The 16,748-nt window shown below is 41.7% G+C and overlaps 1 protein-coding gene across 6 annotated transcripts in view; it reads right to left on the bottom strand.

Annotated features, from left to right (window-relative positions):
* SDCCAG8 (SHH signaling and ciliogenesis regulator SDCCAG8) overlaps window positions 1-16,748 on the bottom strand; it is a 102,230-nt gene that overhangs the window by 74,899 nt on the left and 10,583 nt on the right. For all 6 annotated transcript variants that reach the window (XM_053382676.1, XM_053382673.1, XM_053382671.1 and 3 more), the window contains exons 7-12: window positions 15,394-15,458; window positions 14,340-14,528; window positions 12,569-12,707; window positions 8,074-8,226; window positions 7,364-7,498; window positions 5,105-5,221 (exon numbers count right to left, since the gene is read on the bottom strand). In XM_053382676.1, coding sequence (XP_053238651.1) covers window positions 5,105-5,221; window positions 7,364-7,498; window positions 8,074-8,226; window positions 12,569-12,707; window positions 14,340-14,528; window positions 15,394-15,458 — 798 coding nt within the window. The remainder of the gene's footprint in view (window positions 1-5,104; window positions 5,222-7,363; window positions 7,499-8,073; window positions 8,227-12,568; window positions 12,708-14,339; window positions 14,529-15,393; window positions 15,459-16,748) is intronic.

Below are 16,748 nucleotides of genomic sequence, written 5' to 3'. Positions count from 1 at the left end.
AGCCTGCATAGGATGGACTTGGGTAGTGTCCTAGTGTCCCTTCTGAAACACCTTTCAGAACCTTCTCAAGTGGGCACAAGGACATCACCAAGTGGGATGTTCAAAAGCCAACCTTGTTAATTCCTGGGTGGAAGATAGGTGACTAATTGCTCTGAAGCACTTGTTGGAGTATGTGCCTGCCAAAGGCTGCCTCCAAGCATGCAAATACAGTAAATTCATGCTATAGTGTTTAATGAAAGAGATTGGGTGGGTCCCAGTTGCTGTCCTGCATACCATCTGTAAAGGAATATTGGTAAAAATTGCAGTGCAAGCCACCACTGACCAGATAAGATGGGCAACTGTGCCTTCAGGAAGGACCACTTTTAGGGAGGTGTAAACTAATGAAATAAAGGGGTGTGAGCCACCAGGCCATGATGGTCACTGATGCCTTTTGGTCCATAGAAGTAGAGTGAAATTATGTGAACACAGATTCTATGTTTTGCAAAAAGGCTTAGTTCTTGCCTTGTACACCTTTTGAGTCCTATGCATGACGAGAAGGTATCATGCACGTTCAGACAGATGCTTTTAAGGTCAGCTAAATATTTCTGTCCGTGAAAAAGTTCAAAAGTTCCTTGTGATGGAAAGTGGCCCAAGTTCAGCTACAAGTCTTGCTGATGCAATGGTGACTAATACTGATGACAAGGCCAAACTTTGCCATAGTGTAGTCTGTTAGGCTCCCTCTTCTCCCTGACCATTCATTGTCCCACCACCAATCACCTGGATCTGAGCCTTCTTCCCCTGGGGGTTCCCCAACTGGTGCCCCCCCATGCCTCTGCATCCTGCCAGTCCATGACAGTTGCCATTCCATGGGCATCAGAGTCTCTTGGCTCAGCCAGTCTTGCTTATATGTCATTGAGTCCCCGGACATACTCCGCTACAAGGGAGCTGAGGTTGTCTTTCCTTCCACTTGAAGAGCTCATATTTTTGATCTGCCTTGGCAGATTACATGCTTTTTTGTTGTGATACTGTCTGCCCTTATCACTATGTGCTTTTGTCACAGTATTGGTCTTGTGGCCCCAGTTCCAACCAGTTTATTACTTTTGTTGTCATCATTACTGTCCAGCCCCCTGGGGAAAATATTTGAATGGTGGAATATAGAATCTCAAAACTAAGTAAAATGCATACCTTTGGAGCACTGTTTTGATAGTTCATTGCTATCAGTCTAGTTCCCACCCCACAGCTGAAGAAGTGGGGATGTCTCAAAGAAGTTTGTTTGACACCCTAGCTGGGGTAAGGCAAAGAGCAAGTGCAATTACACATTCTGTTCTCACAGTGGCCAAATAGATTCTCATAGGAAGGCCACAAACCGCACATGAGCTGCAGCAGCTACAGTGGTACCTCTGGATGCGAACGGGATCCATTCCGGAGCCCCGTTCGCATCCTGAAGCGAACGCAACCCGCGTCTGCACGGGTCGCGATTCACTGCTTCCACGCATGACGTCATTTTGAGCGTCTGCGCATGCGGCGAAACCCAGAAGTAACGCATTCCGTTACTTCTGGGTTACCATGGAGCGCAACCCGAAAATGCTCAACCGAAAGCTACTTCAACCCGAGGTATGACTGTAGTATCCAGAGCCATGCATTTTTTTATACTGGGGGTAATATAGCTATTATAACTAGTAGCCACTGATAAAATGTCTGCCTAGGACAAGTGTCTCTATACAAGTCAGCAGTCTAGTTCCATGTTCAGGGAGTAAACCCTTCTGAAACACAAATTACGGCGAGCAGACGGCATGTTAGCTGAAGTAACTAGGGACACTTCTCTCCACTGTGTCTGAATCTTTTCTGCTGGAGGAGAGGTTACCTTACATTCAATGGAATTGGTTCAGAAAGGAGTTTCCCAGAAAATGAGTTTTTATTCACTAAGTTAAACCAATGTTTATGTAAAGATCAATTTATTAATTTAATATATTTTTGCAGGATGAGAGGAACCCCTCCGCTGGACCAATGACTCCTTCTGTTTTCTTTCCTTCCAAGAGGTAACAGAGCCACCTAACAGTTCCTGCTTGCCCACCCAACCTCATGTGCACAGCAGTGGTTACACTGGGCACAAGGGGACATTAAAACAATCACCACCACCACCAATAAGCAATGGTACTGACAGGTAATGGAGCTCCCAACCTTGGCCCTTTGAGTCTGGGACCATGATGGGGATTGTTGTGGGGGGGCTTCCTTTGGGGTAATGGAGATGGGCAGGAACTGCCTGTTTGCTTTCCTTTTGTTATTTTTTCCATTCACTCACCTCTTACAATGCTTTCTTTGATCACAACCAGGAGTCATCTCCAAGCTCCTGCCTGCCTTCTGGTTTTGAACCCTGCTTTTCCTGTTGGAATCTGAACTGGTCTCACCCTTGGCTGCTGCTAATTTGGTAACTTCTTCTCATTCATTGTTTTACTTGAAACTGGTAGCTGCTGTTTCCATGCAAATGACATTACATGTCACTCTCCCATGGATTGCAAGAAGATCAAACCTCTCCATTCTTAAGGAAATCAGCCCTGAGTGCTCCCTGGAAGGACAGATTGTGAAGCTGAGGCTCCAATACTTTGGCCACCTCATGAGAAGAGAAGACTCCCTGGAAAAGACCCTGATGTTGGGAAAGATGGAGGGCACAAGGAGAAGGGGACTACAGAGGACGAGATGGTTGGATAGTGTTCTCGAAGCTACCAGCATGAGTTTGACCAAACTGTGGGAGGCAGTGGAAGACAGGAGTGCCTGGCGTGCTCTGGTCCATGGGATCACGAAGAGTCGGACACGACTAAATGACTAAACAACAACAACAACTCCTACAAGTTGTTTTATATATGCATTTACTCTTCTCTACGCCGTATTCCATAAAACCAGTACAATTATCAGGAAAAAACCAGTACAATTATCAATGAATTCTGATTTATTTTCTAGCGCTAATTTACAACACCAACAACAGGCAATGCACAAACTGGAGCTCATTCAGTTTCTTATCTTTCAACTGCTTACAGCAATACGTGTCTGAATTCTCTAGGCCAGTCTCTACTATGCAAATCTGATCACAGAAGCGGCAAGTTCCAGAAGTGGCAGAACATTTCATTTTCTGTGTAGCTTGGGCTCTCCACTACAGACTTAATAATGTTAGGGCATTTGGCTTTCTTTTTCTTCCAGGAAAGGGAGGTTCCTGACACTTGTTTGGCTGCTTATACCTATATTTCCTTTTTCCTTTTTAGTAAAGTCTTCCATATTTGCACCATTTTATGATCCCATAGCTGCTTCTTCTCTGGCCTACATGTGACCAGCCACCAAAATTAGCGGCTTGGGAGCAGAGGGGGGCCCACTGCAAGGGAGGGAGGCTATGGGGAAACTCACCCCTGTGCACATTCCTCTCCATGTAAACTGTTCTCATGAACTGGTAGGCAATGGGGAAGAGGAACAGGAGGAAGAGGATCCCAGTGAGGAGTGTAGCTGGGGCTGGGACATACCGGGGCAAGCTGGGGATGGGGAAGGAGAGGTTGGTGTATGAAGTACTCATATGGTGACGGAGGATGACAAGGGGATGGAGCTCAGTGAACAGAACCCATCACCAGAGCTGGAGTAGAAAAACAGAACCCATCACCAGAGCCGGCTTGGAGCAGGTGAGGCTCACATGCCTCATCAAGACCAGATGCTGAAATCAGCAGACAAAGTATAAAAGGGCAGCACAGCTAAGGTGCTGTGTCTGCTCAACGGCCCATGTTGATGAACCTTGGCTTGCTCTTGCTCATACTTCTCAATTCATTAGTATACAAATTCATATAGCTGCACTATCTCCCAAGTTAATATCAAATTGTTTTAAGCCTCTGTAGGCCTTAAAAAGGTTACAAAAGACTTTGAAGGCACCTGTACTGATAGGAGATAACCAAATGATTTAAAGAAGCTGTATCTAATGGTGGCTTTGACTTAACAGAAAACACTTCCACATACACAAAGGGGAACCGACACATTGGAGGTTGAAGGACCCTCTAGAACAGAACTGGATACAGTGTTGAGAGCTGCCATCTTTGGATTAGTTTCCTTTCACAAACTCTACAAAAATGTTGTCACACCATTCCTGTATTGAATAATATTTTAATGGCTATTTATTGGCAACAGAGCAGTTTCAATTCATAGCACTACATGTTCCATAACATATATGTGCATTTTAATGAGAACAGGGATTTAATACAAAGCTCTGTAGTGCTGCCAGTGAAAATTGAAACTGGCAGAAAGGCAAAGTATAACAAGGGATTTCAGAGGATTCAGTATAAACATGTCTAATTTCCTAATTTAGTAGTGGTTTATTCCAATATTAAATGCTTACTAATAAGGAATGCATTATAACAGGTACCCAGTGTTAAATTCCCTAGTCTGAAAGACACAACCAAGTAGTAAGCCTACAAATTGCCAATACAGTGGTACCTCGGGTTAAGTACTTAATTCGTTCCAGAGGTCCGTTCTTAACCTGAAACTGTTCTTAACCTGAAGCACCACTTTAGCTAATGGGGCCTCCTGCTGCTGCCGCGCCGCCGAAGCACGATTTCTGTTCTCATCCTGAAGCAAAGTTCTTAACCCGAGGTACTATTTCTGCGTTAGTGGAGCCTGTAACCTGAAGCGTATGTAACCTGAAGCAAATGTAACCCGAGGTACCACTGTATTACATGAGCAGGAACTTATTTTTGGATTTCTTATAACTTTCTAATTAATAAAAATAAGTTTTTAGAAAGGCAAGACAGAACAGAATATGTATTTTAACATGTGTTTTTAAAAACAGTGTTGTTAACACAGTGGTTACTATGTTTTAACTTTTGATAGCCCACAAACAAATGTATATAAATTGATATTACATAATATATACACAGAGCATGTTGGTTTACACATGGCATACAATGGAATATTTTAAGTACTGCATTGCTATTTATACCTACAACTTTTTTAGGATAAAAACTCTCTGGGAAAAAATACAATTTCTTTATTAGGAATAGCTGGTTTCTTGCCATTCAGAACCTATAACAACTAGTTATCACTACTGGAAGATAAACACATTCAAGTTTCTAACAACAGCTTGATCATGGTATCTTACCTGGTTTTTAATTTCAAGTTCTCTTACAGTTTTTATTCTATACTCTCTGTGTTCCTTTTCTGCCTCATCCTTCTTCATTTTGGCATGATTCAACTGATAGCGTACTTCTCCACACACCTGTTAGATTGAATAGATAACAGTGTGTAGTTTCAGGATACAGAGCAATATTTATTTACAAGGAGAGCTTTTGATGCCCTCTGCTGGTTATCTTCAATATCTATTGTTTAGTAGTTTATTTTAGGGCTAAGTCAGACTTACATTTTCAAAGTAAAAGTGGTGCAAACTCACAAGCCCAAATAGTTAAAAGCCTCCTAATCCTATGCTTTTTCCTGGCTGTTCACAACTGCTCGCAGCTACTGTTTCCCCTATTTGCTACTGCTTTGAACCAATTTCTTTCTGTATTTTGTCAATACAGATGATCCCAGCAAATAGGGGATCACATGTTGGATGTGATGTTGTCACTATCACATAGCCAATCATATTCAGCTAAGTGGTGGCATTGCTGGACACAACAAAGCTGCATTTCCTCCTTTTTAGTGGGTGTCAGTGGGAAAGGGAGGGACACACATTCCATTACTGAGGCAACAGAAATGACATCTCTTCATTGCTGTCCTGCGGTAGTTTCATTACTGTGCAGAACAGCAAGAAAGCAAGTGCTGTCCCTGCAGAATTGGCAATAGGAACACACTTCCTCCCCACTCACCTCAATACAAGCTACAATATATTCATGTCCATGAAGTCTCTTCTCTGAAATAATTGAAACAGGGCACTTTTCGTGGGGCACAAATACCTCCCAAGTGTTGCAACCCAACCCTCCCCACTTCCATGTTAGTATAGCCATAAACAATTAATTTTTCAAAATTGCATTTAGGCTTTATATTTGAGTTGCTCCTAACTGTGGAAAATACTGCATTGTACAAGTATTCTAACATCAACATATTTTTTCTGAAATAATAATATTTCCCCATCCACTAGTTCCACTGTGTGATATCTAACTAAATCATACTTGGAATAGACCAATTTAAATCAATGTAATTATTCTATTGATTTCAGTGAGTCTATTCCCATATGACTTGGCTGGATATCACCCATTATTTCTAATATGATTGCCACGTGGAAAGTGTCTGTGTAAATTATGCCTGCATGAACAATACAGTATCTCTGACACCAGTTTTAAAAAATTATACAAGCACACATACTCCTCCCCCCTGCCCTGTAAGAATGATCTGCTGCTTGATAGGTCAAGCGTAAAGCTTTATTTTAGCTTTATAAACAAGACTATTTCCGCCTTCTGCATTTACAGCAATGATCTACTGTCACATAGTACATGGACCAATTCGTGTAATTAATACGGAGTCTATTAAGAAATAGCTATTCTCCGCAAAGTTTATTTATTGACCATATTTGATTGCTCCCTATCAACACAGTCTCACTTGGGAGGTTGGGGACTCTCCTTCCTTGGAGGTTTTTGAGCAGAGGTTAGATGGCCATCTGTCATAGATTCCGGGATTGCAGGGGGGTGGACTAGATGACATTTGGGGCCACTTCCACCTCTACAATTATATGATTCTAACACATTCTGTGAGTAGCTTATGGCATAAAGAATAAAACATTCAGGTCTCCCATTCCCACATGCAGAAATGGGAAGCTGTCACTGGAATTAGATCAGAACTTGAGGGACTGTCTTCTAATTAATAAAGGAATAAAAAGCACAGTGGACACTTGGGTTGTGAACGTGATCCGCGCAGGAAGCACGTTCGCAACCTGCAGCGCCGCGTCTGCGCACGCATGGGTCATGATTCAGTGCTTCTGCGCATGTGCCGAAACCCGGAAGTAACCCTTTCCGGTACTTCCGGGTTCGGCGAAGTGCGCAACCTGAAATCGCGCAACCCGAAGCGTCTGTAACATAGCTGTCAACTTTTCCCTTTTCTTGTGAGGAATCCTATTCGGAATAAGGGAATTTCCCTTAAAAAAAGGGAAACGTTGACTGCTATACATAGGACAGAAGGAAGCTGCCTTATACAAGCAACTCTTGGTTGGCACAGAACTGGTCGTTGTAACCCGAGGTATGACTGTACTACAAAGGATTTATCAATATACATATGCATATTTTGTGAACAAACAACCTATCCAAAGAGTGCTGCAACAGTTAAATCATAAAAGTGTGCCCAATTAGCATGCATAATGTACAAGGCATCAAACCACTCTCTATTTATATCAATGTCAGTTGATTACTTTGTTTTCATAAAGCATTTCTACCTTATTTATCTCAATATCATGACAGGCATTTTGTTTCTGAGCTTCTTCCAGCTGATTGGCTAAAGAGATCTTCTCTCTTGTAATCCTGTCAACCTGACCCTCCAAGCTAGCCACATTCTGAGATAAAGACATAACCTGAAACAAAACAAAATCTTAATTAACCAGTAAAATGATAGCACAAAGCTAAAAACTGTTATGTTTCAAATGGTAAATACACTGCTTTCAGAGACTGCTGAAGGTCAATGCACTGTTATTTAAAAGGTAGAAGAAGCCCAAAACCTAGAGTTTACAATAACAATACATAAACTCTTGCAAATGCAGAAAATGTGTTACTTCCAGGCTGCTTCACACACATTTTATTTGCTGAAATATAGAGGAAACATGTACACCATGATATATAGAGATAGTCCACGTCGGGGTCACTAATATTTTTGGACTAGTGTGAAAATTAAGTGTAGAGTGACTGCTGCTTCCCCACTTCCACCAGACAACCACATGCTTGTCACGAGAATTCAGCTATGTTCTGCTGATCCCGATTGTGGAGATCACACAATATTGATTCCCCACCCTTTAAAAACTAGCTATGAAGTTTTAATGGGGGGTGGGATGAAACAAGGCAAAAAAGGTCCAAAACTTTGCTGCCTTTCAGCAGAGCAGAATGCATAACTGTTTCCAGTCCAAAATGCTTATATAGAAAATGTTTAAAATACCAACGATGACAAGTTCTCTTTTTCTTTCTTCATTTCTTCACGAACTGCTTCTCGCTCTTCAGCCCTCTTATCTATTTGTATTGCTAATTCCCTTTCAAGACGCTCTCTCTTTCTCTCCATCTCCTTTTTAAGTTGTTCACATTGGACTAGAGCCTGTGGAAATGGTCATATTTTAAAGACTGAAATTAATAGCTCATTTTTTAAACTAGAACAAGATTTAAATCAGAAAAAGTAGAAGTGACAAGCAAAAATTCTAGATTAAACATTGTTCTATTAAATAAGTTAATATATGGCTATATAGAGATGCATAGTATATTTGAAGAATAGAGATAACTTTTGTAAATCTTTCCCAAGAACCACTTGTTGCTCAAAATTGGACCATAAGAGAGAACCAATCACTGTGACTGCCAAACAGAATTAGATCAGTAATGGACTATATGCTTAACAGGATTTTGCTGCAAGCATGCTAATATTCACTGTGAATTTCAAAGTACAGTGGTACCTCTGATTGCGGATGGGATCCGTTCCGGAGGTCCGGTCGGATCCCGTAATTTCTGCAACCTGAGAACCGCTTCTGCGCATGCACGTGCGGCAAAACCCAGGCAAATACTTCTGGGTTTGCCGCTTTCGCATCCTGGAGTTTACGTAACGAGAGATTTACATAACCGGAGGAACTACTGTACATCTCACTCAAAGCATGCAATGAAAACTAGACTCGCAAGTCTACTCAGGTATAAGTTCCACTGAATTTTTATGAGACTTACATCTGGGTAAATGTTTACAGGTTTGCAGCCTCAGAAACTTACTTTCTGAGCATAAATATAATTGCTGTACTCTTACCCAATGCTTTCTTAAGAGCATAAGCCTGGTTACAATCTCAGAGCAAGTTTAGTGAAGTTGTAGTCTTGACAAGCAAATCGATTTTCTTTTGTGACACTAGCATTATCGTAAAAACAAGCATTTCTAAAATACAGTCATACCTTGGTTGCCAAACACCTTGGAACGATCGAAAACTGGAAGTGAGTGTTTTGGTTTTCGAATGATTTTTGGAAGCCAAACATCCAGCGCGGTTTCTGTGGCTTCCGAATGGCTGCAGGACGCTGCTCCTGCAGCCAGTCGGAAGCCGTGTCTTGGTTTTCAAACGCATTCTGTTTGAGAACCAAGGTACGACTGTAATTATTAAATGGGAAGGCAGGTATTTCTTAGCTTCTTTTAAACCGTGAGGAAAAACAGCAAGAATGAGCAAGAAGAGAAAAATAGCAAGCTAGAACAGGAACTAGGCAAATACTATATAAGCAAGGCAAGAGAAATGAATTGAAACTTCAAGGGAGCGGTATTTGCAGAGCTTCCTGTGGCGCGACAACATTTTTCCTGCTTCAGGCAATAAGAATAACACATTACCCACTGGGAGGGGGTTCCTAATGCCCACTGGGGGATCCCCATTTTTGCTTCTCTTTAGCGTAACCTAAAGCAAAGGACAATAGAGCTCCTATATCCTTTTAGTAGCAATGCACAACAGGAAATTTTGGTAGCTACAGTTTATTGTGCAAAATTAAAAATACCTTCTTCTACACAACTGTTCAAAATAAAGGAACTCTGAGTTCCTTTGCAGGCACTGATCCACTTAATGAAGAATGTGATTCTAACCAAGACAGAGTAGAACAGAAGCAGATTCAATTCTGTAAGTGAGTCACTGGCTGGTACTGCTTCATGGAATCCTCAAGCAACTTACTCTGCACATGGCATCCTCAAACACTGTTTACATAATTTGATGGGCTTTGCCTGCAGCAGTTTTGTGTTTGTCTACATGTGGCCTTAAAAATAAAAGTAATAGCACAGGGTTGTTCTGAACACTGCAAAACAGGGCTTCATCTTGTCCCCCTTGTAGCCCCCTGTGTGCCCCTAAAATCTGCTCTGGAGGATAGCAACGGGAAGCTCTATTGTGTGAGTGAGAAGTCTTATGTTGCTGCCACAGCAGCATTAGATACAACCCTTGATGAAGCACAGAGTCCTCAATCAGCCATTGGGCCATGTTTAATGCCTTGCTGTAAACATATTAAGCCCTGAACAGGACGAGGTTACCTAACAGACCGTCTGCCACTGTATAGACATGTAAGATTACTTAGATCACTTGGGGAACTTCTACTCATGGTATTGCATGTTCCAGTATGTCATAGTACTTTGACCTGAAAATGGACCCCTCTACTCTTCAACGCTCTTTCTGCAGCCGTATATGAAGCAGCAACTATTGGTTGCTTCAAAGTCTTCTAAAGATATCTTTTTGCCTAGGCTCTCCCTGACCAATAATAATAATAATAATAATAAATTTTTATTTATATCCCGCCCTCCCCAGCCGAAGCCGGGCTCAGGGCGGCTAACAACAATAAAACAATACAAAAGTACAACACAAACAACACTCTAAAATCATTCATTATAAAATTAATTAAATTCAAGCCACTGGCCACCATTGGGCCAGAGCTCCGCGAAGACTGCCGAGGGAGGGAGTCAGGCTGTGCCCTGGCCAAAGGCCTGGCGGAACAGCTCTGTCTTGCAGGCCCTGCGGAAAGATGTCAAGTCCCACAGGGCCCTAGTCTCTTGTGACAGAGTGTTCCACCAGGTCGGAGCCACAGCCGAAAAAGCCCTGGCTCTAGTTGAGGCCAGCCTAACTTCTCTGTGGCCTGGGACCTTCAAGATGTTTTTATTTGAAGACCGTAAGTTTCTCTGTGGGGCATACCAGGAGAGGCGGTCCCGTAGGTACGAGGGTCCTAGGCCGTATCCTGTTTTTATTTGCATGAATTCCTGTTTTTATATCCTTTTATACTGTTTTAGCATCCGCCTTGCAGGACATTTTTGGGAAACAAAAATACTAAGAGTAAACCCTAAACAAATCCAGAGTGGACTCCCTAAGACAGTTGGATAGTGTTCAATCATTCTGGCAACTCCTGCTGGTGCCAAACATATTACTCTACTTTCCTTTGGACCATATCAGCGAGGCTGAGAGGGGAGAGGTCTTGTTGTCTGGGCAGTCCAAAACCTCCAAACACACTGCCCAGGCTTGTGCCCTGGAGAGGTCATTTGAGTGCTGCTAACGCAGCAAAAACAATGCGGGAGGCAGCAGTTATGGGTTACTGGTCTCTGCAGCCACAGCAGGTGCTGCGATTCTCCAGTGGTTTGACTTCACCCCAGAGGTGCACTCCATTGTCTCTGGAGACAGATAGATGCCAACAATAATACTGTTCGATGTTGCATTTTTGTTTTAAAGTTATTGTTTACTATTTTTATGTAGAACACTTAAAAGATTTTAAAAACATTGAATGATTTATAAATATTTTAAACAATCAAACCTCAAGTCTTGAAACTGAGGCCATTTGTATTCTTTTCAGAACTTATTTGAAATCATAGTATGGGAAAATTATTTCCCGTTTATACAATATAATCTTCTCTCTCATGAAAGTTATGTTTGATTATAAACCTCTCACAATTAGAGGTAATTCACTAATTACACAGCAGATGGCACTCATTATCAAGACAACTCACTACCATAAATGTTTTTAAAGCTGTTTAATATTATTCACGATGCACCCTAAAATAGATGATAAAAATTATTCACTGCTTGTATGAGTTCTGAAAGCTTAGAAACCTGACCAATAGCAAGCAAAGTTCATAAAACCTGATTTGAACAGAGAGGACTTAACGGAGTAGCATTTCTAAGAAAACTGTAATACTTGCCCTGTAAGGAATATGAGTGGAGACTATCTGAAATATGGCATTGGGAGGCAAAACCAACTTAACACACACTCTTTCTTAATTCTCAAGATGAATGAAAACCAAGACATATATTTCTGAGACTGGTTCTATTCTGTTGGGTGTAAGAAACTTAGTTGTTCAATTAGTCAACTTTTATAATACACCATGCCCATTTCCCCTCCATATCAAAATGTTATTTGGATAGGAAAGGAAACAAACATAAAGGAAGTATCGTAGTAATCAACATTTGGGGAGTGAGAGATGCAATAGAGAGCGTGGGGGGGGGGGAGAGAACACAGGCACTTCACTGAAGGATGGGCAAGAAAGGAAATATCACTTGATTTATGCCAGAGCAGCACAGTAATTTTTATTTAGTAGCATTTCTCTCTTGGTAATATTTGCTATAGTGTGAAGGGTTGCTAACTCATGGGCCTCCAGAAGTTGCTAGGCTCCAATACCCATCAGTCCCAGCCAGCACAGGCACTAGTTAGGGATAATGAAACATCTGGAAAGCAGAGTCAGTCACTGCTTTAGTATCTAACAAGGCTCACAACCCCAACAAAACTGCAAGAGCAGCCGTATCACATCAGACCAAAGACCCATCTAATCCAGCATTCTGATTTGTAAAGCAGCTAGCCAGACATCTCCGGTACAGTAGACTTGAAGGTAACTGTCTCTCTATTATTTGCCCAAGCAAGTGATAATCAGAAGTATATCCTTAGGCATGCCTAAAGTAGTGCTATTTTACCTTAGTTCTTTCCAAATTGGCTTCTTCCGTCATGTGTACAGCGTGCTTCACTTGTTCATAAGCGTTAGATTCCCTTTGCTGCATTTCACTTAGGTTTACTCTGACTGAAGAAAGTGCTGCCATTAGCTCATCTCTTTCACTGTTTTTTTTTTAAAAAAGGAAATAAATATATAAATTAACCAAGGAAATAAAATCCACTTAAAATGAGTATCAGTGTTTAATTTTAGCAACGTTTTGAAACTTATATTATGATGTGAGTTCTCACGATGTGCTGAGTAGTAGTAACAGGTACCACATCACCATTTATGCAAACTGGGTAGCATCCCACCAAAACACAATATAGCAAACACACACAGTCAAGAAAAAATAAATACATGAAGTTCAATGCATCCAGCAAAATAGAATCGTGATTATGGCAATGATAAAGAATGGATTCCACATTAGGATACAGTATTGAATATGGGCAACTGCACTGAAAATCTCTTCAACTCTAGAACAGATTCACTAGGCTGTATAATCTGCAGCACAGAACCAAAAAGTCTAGGATTCTTCATCACTTCTGTTTTAGGACTTTAAAAGAGAGTAATATAAAAGGAATGCATACAGAATGTAAACTAAGGAATCAACTATTCTCTGTGATGTACAGCATATGTTTAATGGGGAGGGAAGAACAGGAATAAGCCACACATGCAAGGCAGGCAAAATGCTTGTTGCCAATGATTAAAGCAATACTACCATGCACATTTTCAAATGTACAATTCTGACCTAGATTATTAGATATGCATGTCAGAGATGGTGAATGGTTATTCATGCAAGCCCTTGGTCAGTAACTGACAGACTGATCCTGAAGTCAGTCAGTAACTGACAGACTGAAGTTTACAGGAAAATCACACTTATTTCAATGGAACTTTCTCTTGAGTTACCATAGAGTTATTACATTCAAGGTGCAATCCTATGTTAATGTGATTCTCAAAGTATACAGAAAAATTTAACAATTTGGATTCTTTGCATTTAGGATGCCTCTCCCATCTTCTTGTTAGGTGTCCAGATGGACACTGGGTCTTTTTATGTAAATTAAGTTCTTACCCGCTAGAGATGTTGTATGAATACTTCTTGTTGCATCAAGGGAGAGAAAAGAACCATAGGTAAGAAAAATAAGCTTAGGGACCATAAAAACCTAGATGCACAAATATGATGGAGAGAGCCTGGCAGCCTGAATGGCTCAGCATTCCCAGAGTGGAGCAGAGATATCTGAAGTAACTCACCAGCAACCTTTCTAAAATCCTTTTCATACTAGCTTTATGACCGATAAGCACAACAGGGGTTTGAAGTCCTGGAAATGGGTTTCAAGTCAGATGCAAAGCAATAAACAACATAAACAAAGTACTGAAGTGAATTCTCCTGCTTTTGCTATAAAAGTTACCTGGCCACACAGAAATAAAAGCACAATTATGTTATGCTTCAAGGAACATGGTTTTGTAGAGGGCTAAGAAGGAAGAGAAACACCCATGAAATGTGTTTTGTCGATATTCTATCCAAAGTTTTAAATTTCTCTTCATGAAGTCTCCTCCGAGACTTCAGCAAACAACTAAAGCACACTGTTGTGAGAGAGGTGGAAAGGAAGGTGACCTTGGAGAAAATGGATTTTACACTTAATGGAGTTTGTGCAGAACCTCACAGCAAATGACACCCAAATCATGACTTAAACACTGTTAAAAATCACCTTGCAATAAATTGTTTTAATTTAGGATTTAACTATCCCGCTACTTACTTTGTTAGCCTTTCAATGGTTTGCATGTGGACATTTGAATGTGTCTGGGAAAGAACAGCTTCGTGCTGTGCACATTGTAGGCAAAGGCCACCAACTCTGATGGAACTACTTGCTGCACTGAGCAAATGCTGATGCTTTAATCTTCCACTCAGATCTTCACACTTTTTTTGAGACTCTGATAACTCTTTTCTAGAAAGGAAATGACATACAACACTATAAGCAAGAAACAAGCCTGGATAAAAGACCATCAATATGGCAGAAAGACAGAAGCAGAGTTCCCCTTATCTGAGTGCTCACCAGGCCCAACTGTTTGTGCTGGTCTTACATGAGCCAGTGCAAAGGGTTAGGTAGGCCACTTACATACTGGGTCTTATAACAAAAAAAAGGGGGGGTCCAGACTGGGCCCCGACCAAAGGCCTGGGGGAACAGCTCTGTCTTGCAGGCCCTGTGGAAAGATGTCAAATCCTGCAGGGCCCTGGTCTCTTGCGACAGAGCATTCCACCAGGCCGGGGCCAGGGCCAAAAAGGCCCTAGTCAAGGCCAGTCTAACCTCCTTGAGGCACGGGGCCTCCAAGATGTTTTTGTTTGTGGACCGTAAGGTCCTCCATAGGGCATACCAGGAGAGGCGGTCCCATAAGTACGAGGGTCCTAGGCTGCATAGGGCTTTAAAGGTTAAAACCAGCACCTTAAACCTGACCCTGTACTCCACCGGGAGACAGTGCAGCTGGTATAGCACTGGATGGATATCATCCCGTGGCAAGAGCCCCATAAGGAGCCTCACCGTGGCATTCTGCGCCCGCTGGAGTTTCTGGGTCAGTTTCAAGGGCAGCCCCGCGTTGAGCAAATTACAACAATCAAGCCTGGAGGTGACTGTCGCGTGGATCACAGTGGCCAGATCAGGGAGAGAAAGGTAAGGGACCAGCTGCTTAGCACGGCAGAGATGGAAAAAAATCGTTTTATTATGCTAAACTTTGGATAGTTATAATGAGGCAAAACAAAACAAAATTCATTCAGGTGGCAGATACCAATCTGAAGTGAAAAGATTTTTTTTTTACCTTAGGGAAAGAACCTGAGCTTCAAGTGCTTCTGTCTGTTCTTGATAGAGACATTTTAGATTTTCCTTTAAAACAAAATAAATACAGTGGCTTGTTTAACTACAAGTAAGAGACATGTCAAGAAATCTGATCATAATAATAAAGACCTATTTTTTAAATTTAATAAAATTATAATGAATTTTGTATACATTAACAGCCATTCAAAATATAGTATTTTCCTACCATGACCTACAGCATTTAAGACCATATAACATATATAAACAACATAAGGACAATAACAGAATATTAGTAAAAACATTTCAAATCAATATATCACAGGCAGTCATAACACTACAGGATTAAAAACAGAGGCTACAACCTATTAGACCCTATAGCAAAAACATTTTTTAGAGCCCACCTACCAAAACTAGCAAGGAGGAGTTTGTTTGTATTGCATCATAGTAAGGAGCTTACACAGTAATAGCATGGGGTCACTACAGAAATGGATCTGTCCATTCTACCCGGCATGACCTCCCTTCCTGTCAAGTGCACACACAAGTATTTCCTGCATGCATGCATGCCCACAATAGAAAAAGGTAAAGATGGTAGGGAGGAATGACTATGGGAAGGAGAAAACAACACAGAACACATACATTCTATGCAGCCCTATAAAAGGGTGTGGGCAGCAAATTGCAGTATAGCAATGAATATTCATGAGGGTCATAATGGAATGTGTGGGAGCTGACATACCAATCACACAAACAGAAAAATAGGCTCTAAATGAACCATTTGCTAAAAGGCATATTAAAACCAAAGTAACCGAGGAGACCCATGATAGTAATAAATAAGGAATACTGGAGGAAGCTACAGTAACAACAGATCTTTGTTGTAAGTAACAAGTGATCCACGTGACGGTCACCTCCAGACTGGATTATTGTAACTCGCTCTACGTGGGGCTGCCCTTGAAGCTGACCCAGAAACTCCAGCAGGTGCAGAATGCCGCGGCGAGACTCCTTATAGGGTCTTCGCTGCGAGATCACATTCATCCGGTACTATACCAGCTGCACTGGCTCCCGGTGGAGTACAGGATCAGGTTTAAGGTGCTGCTTTTAACCTTTAAAGCCCTATACGGCCTAGGACCCTCGTACTTATGGGACCGCCTCTCCTGGTATGTCCCACAGAGGAATTTACGGTCTGCAAATAAAAACATCCTGAAGGTCCCAGGCCTCAGAGAGGTTAGGCTGGCCTCAACTAGAGCCAGGGCTTTCTCGGCTGCGGCTCCAATCTGGTGGAACGCTCTGTCACAAGAGACTAGGGCCCTGCGGGACCCGACATCTTTCCGCAGGGCCTGCAAGACAGAGCTGTTACACCAGGCC

The sequence above is a fragment of the Podarcis raffonei genome, chromosome 3, assembly GCF_027172205.1.
Source record: "Podarcis raffonei isolate rPodRaf1 chromosome 3, rPodRaf1.pri, whole genome shotgun sequence".
Taxonomy (NCBI): Eukaryota; Metazoa; Chordata; class Lepidosauria; order Squamata; family Lacertidae; genus Podarcis; species Podarcis raffonei.
Note: the sequence above shows the minus strand (reverse complement) of the source record. Positions and strands in the feature narration are given on the sequence as shown.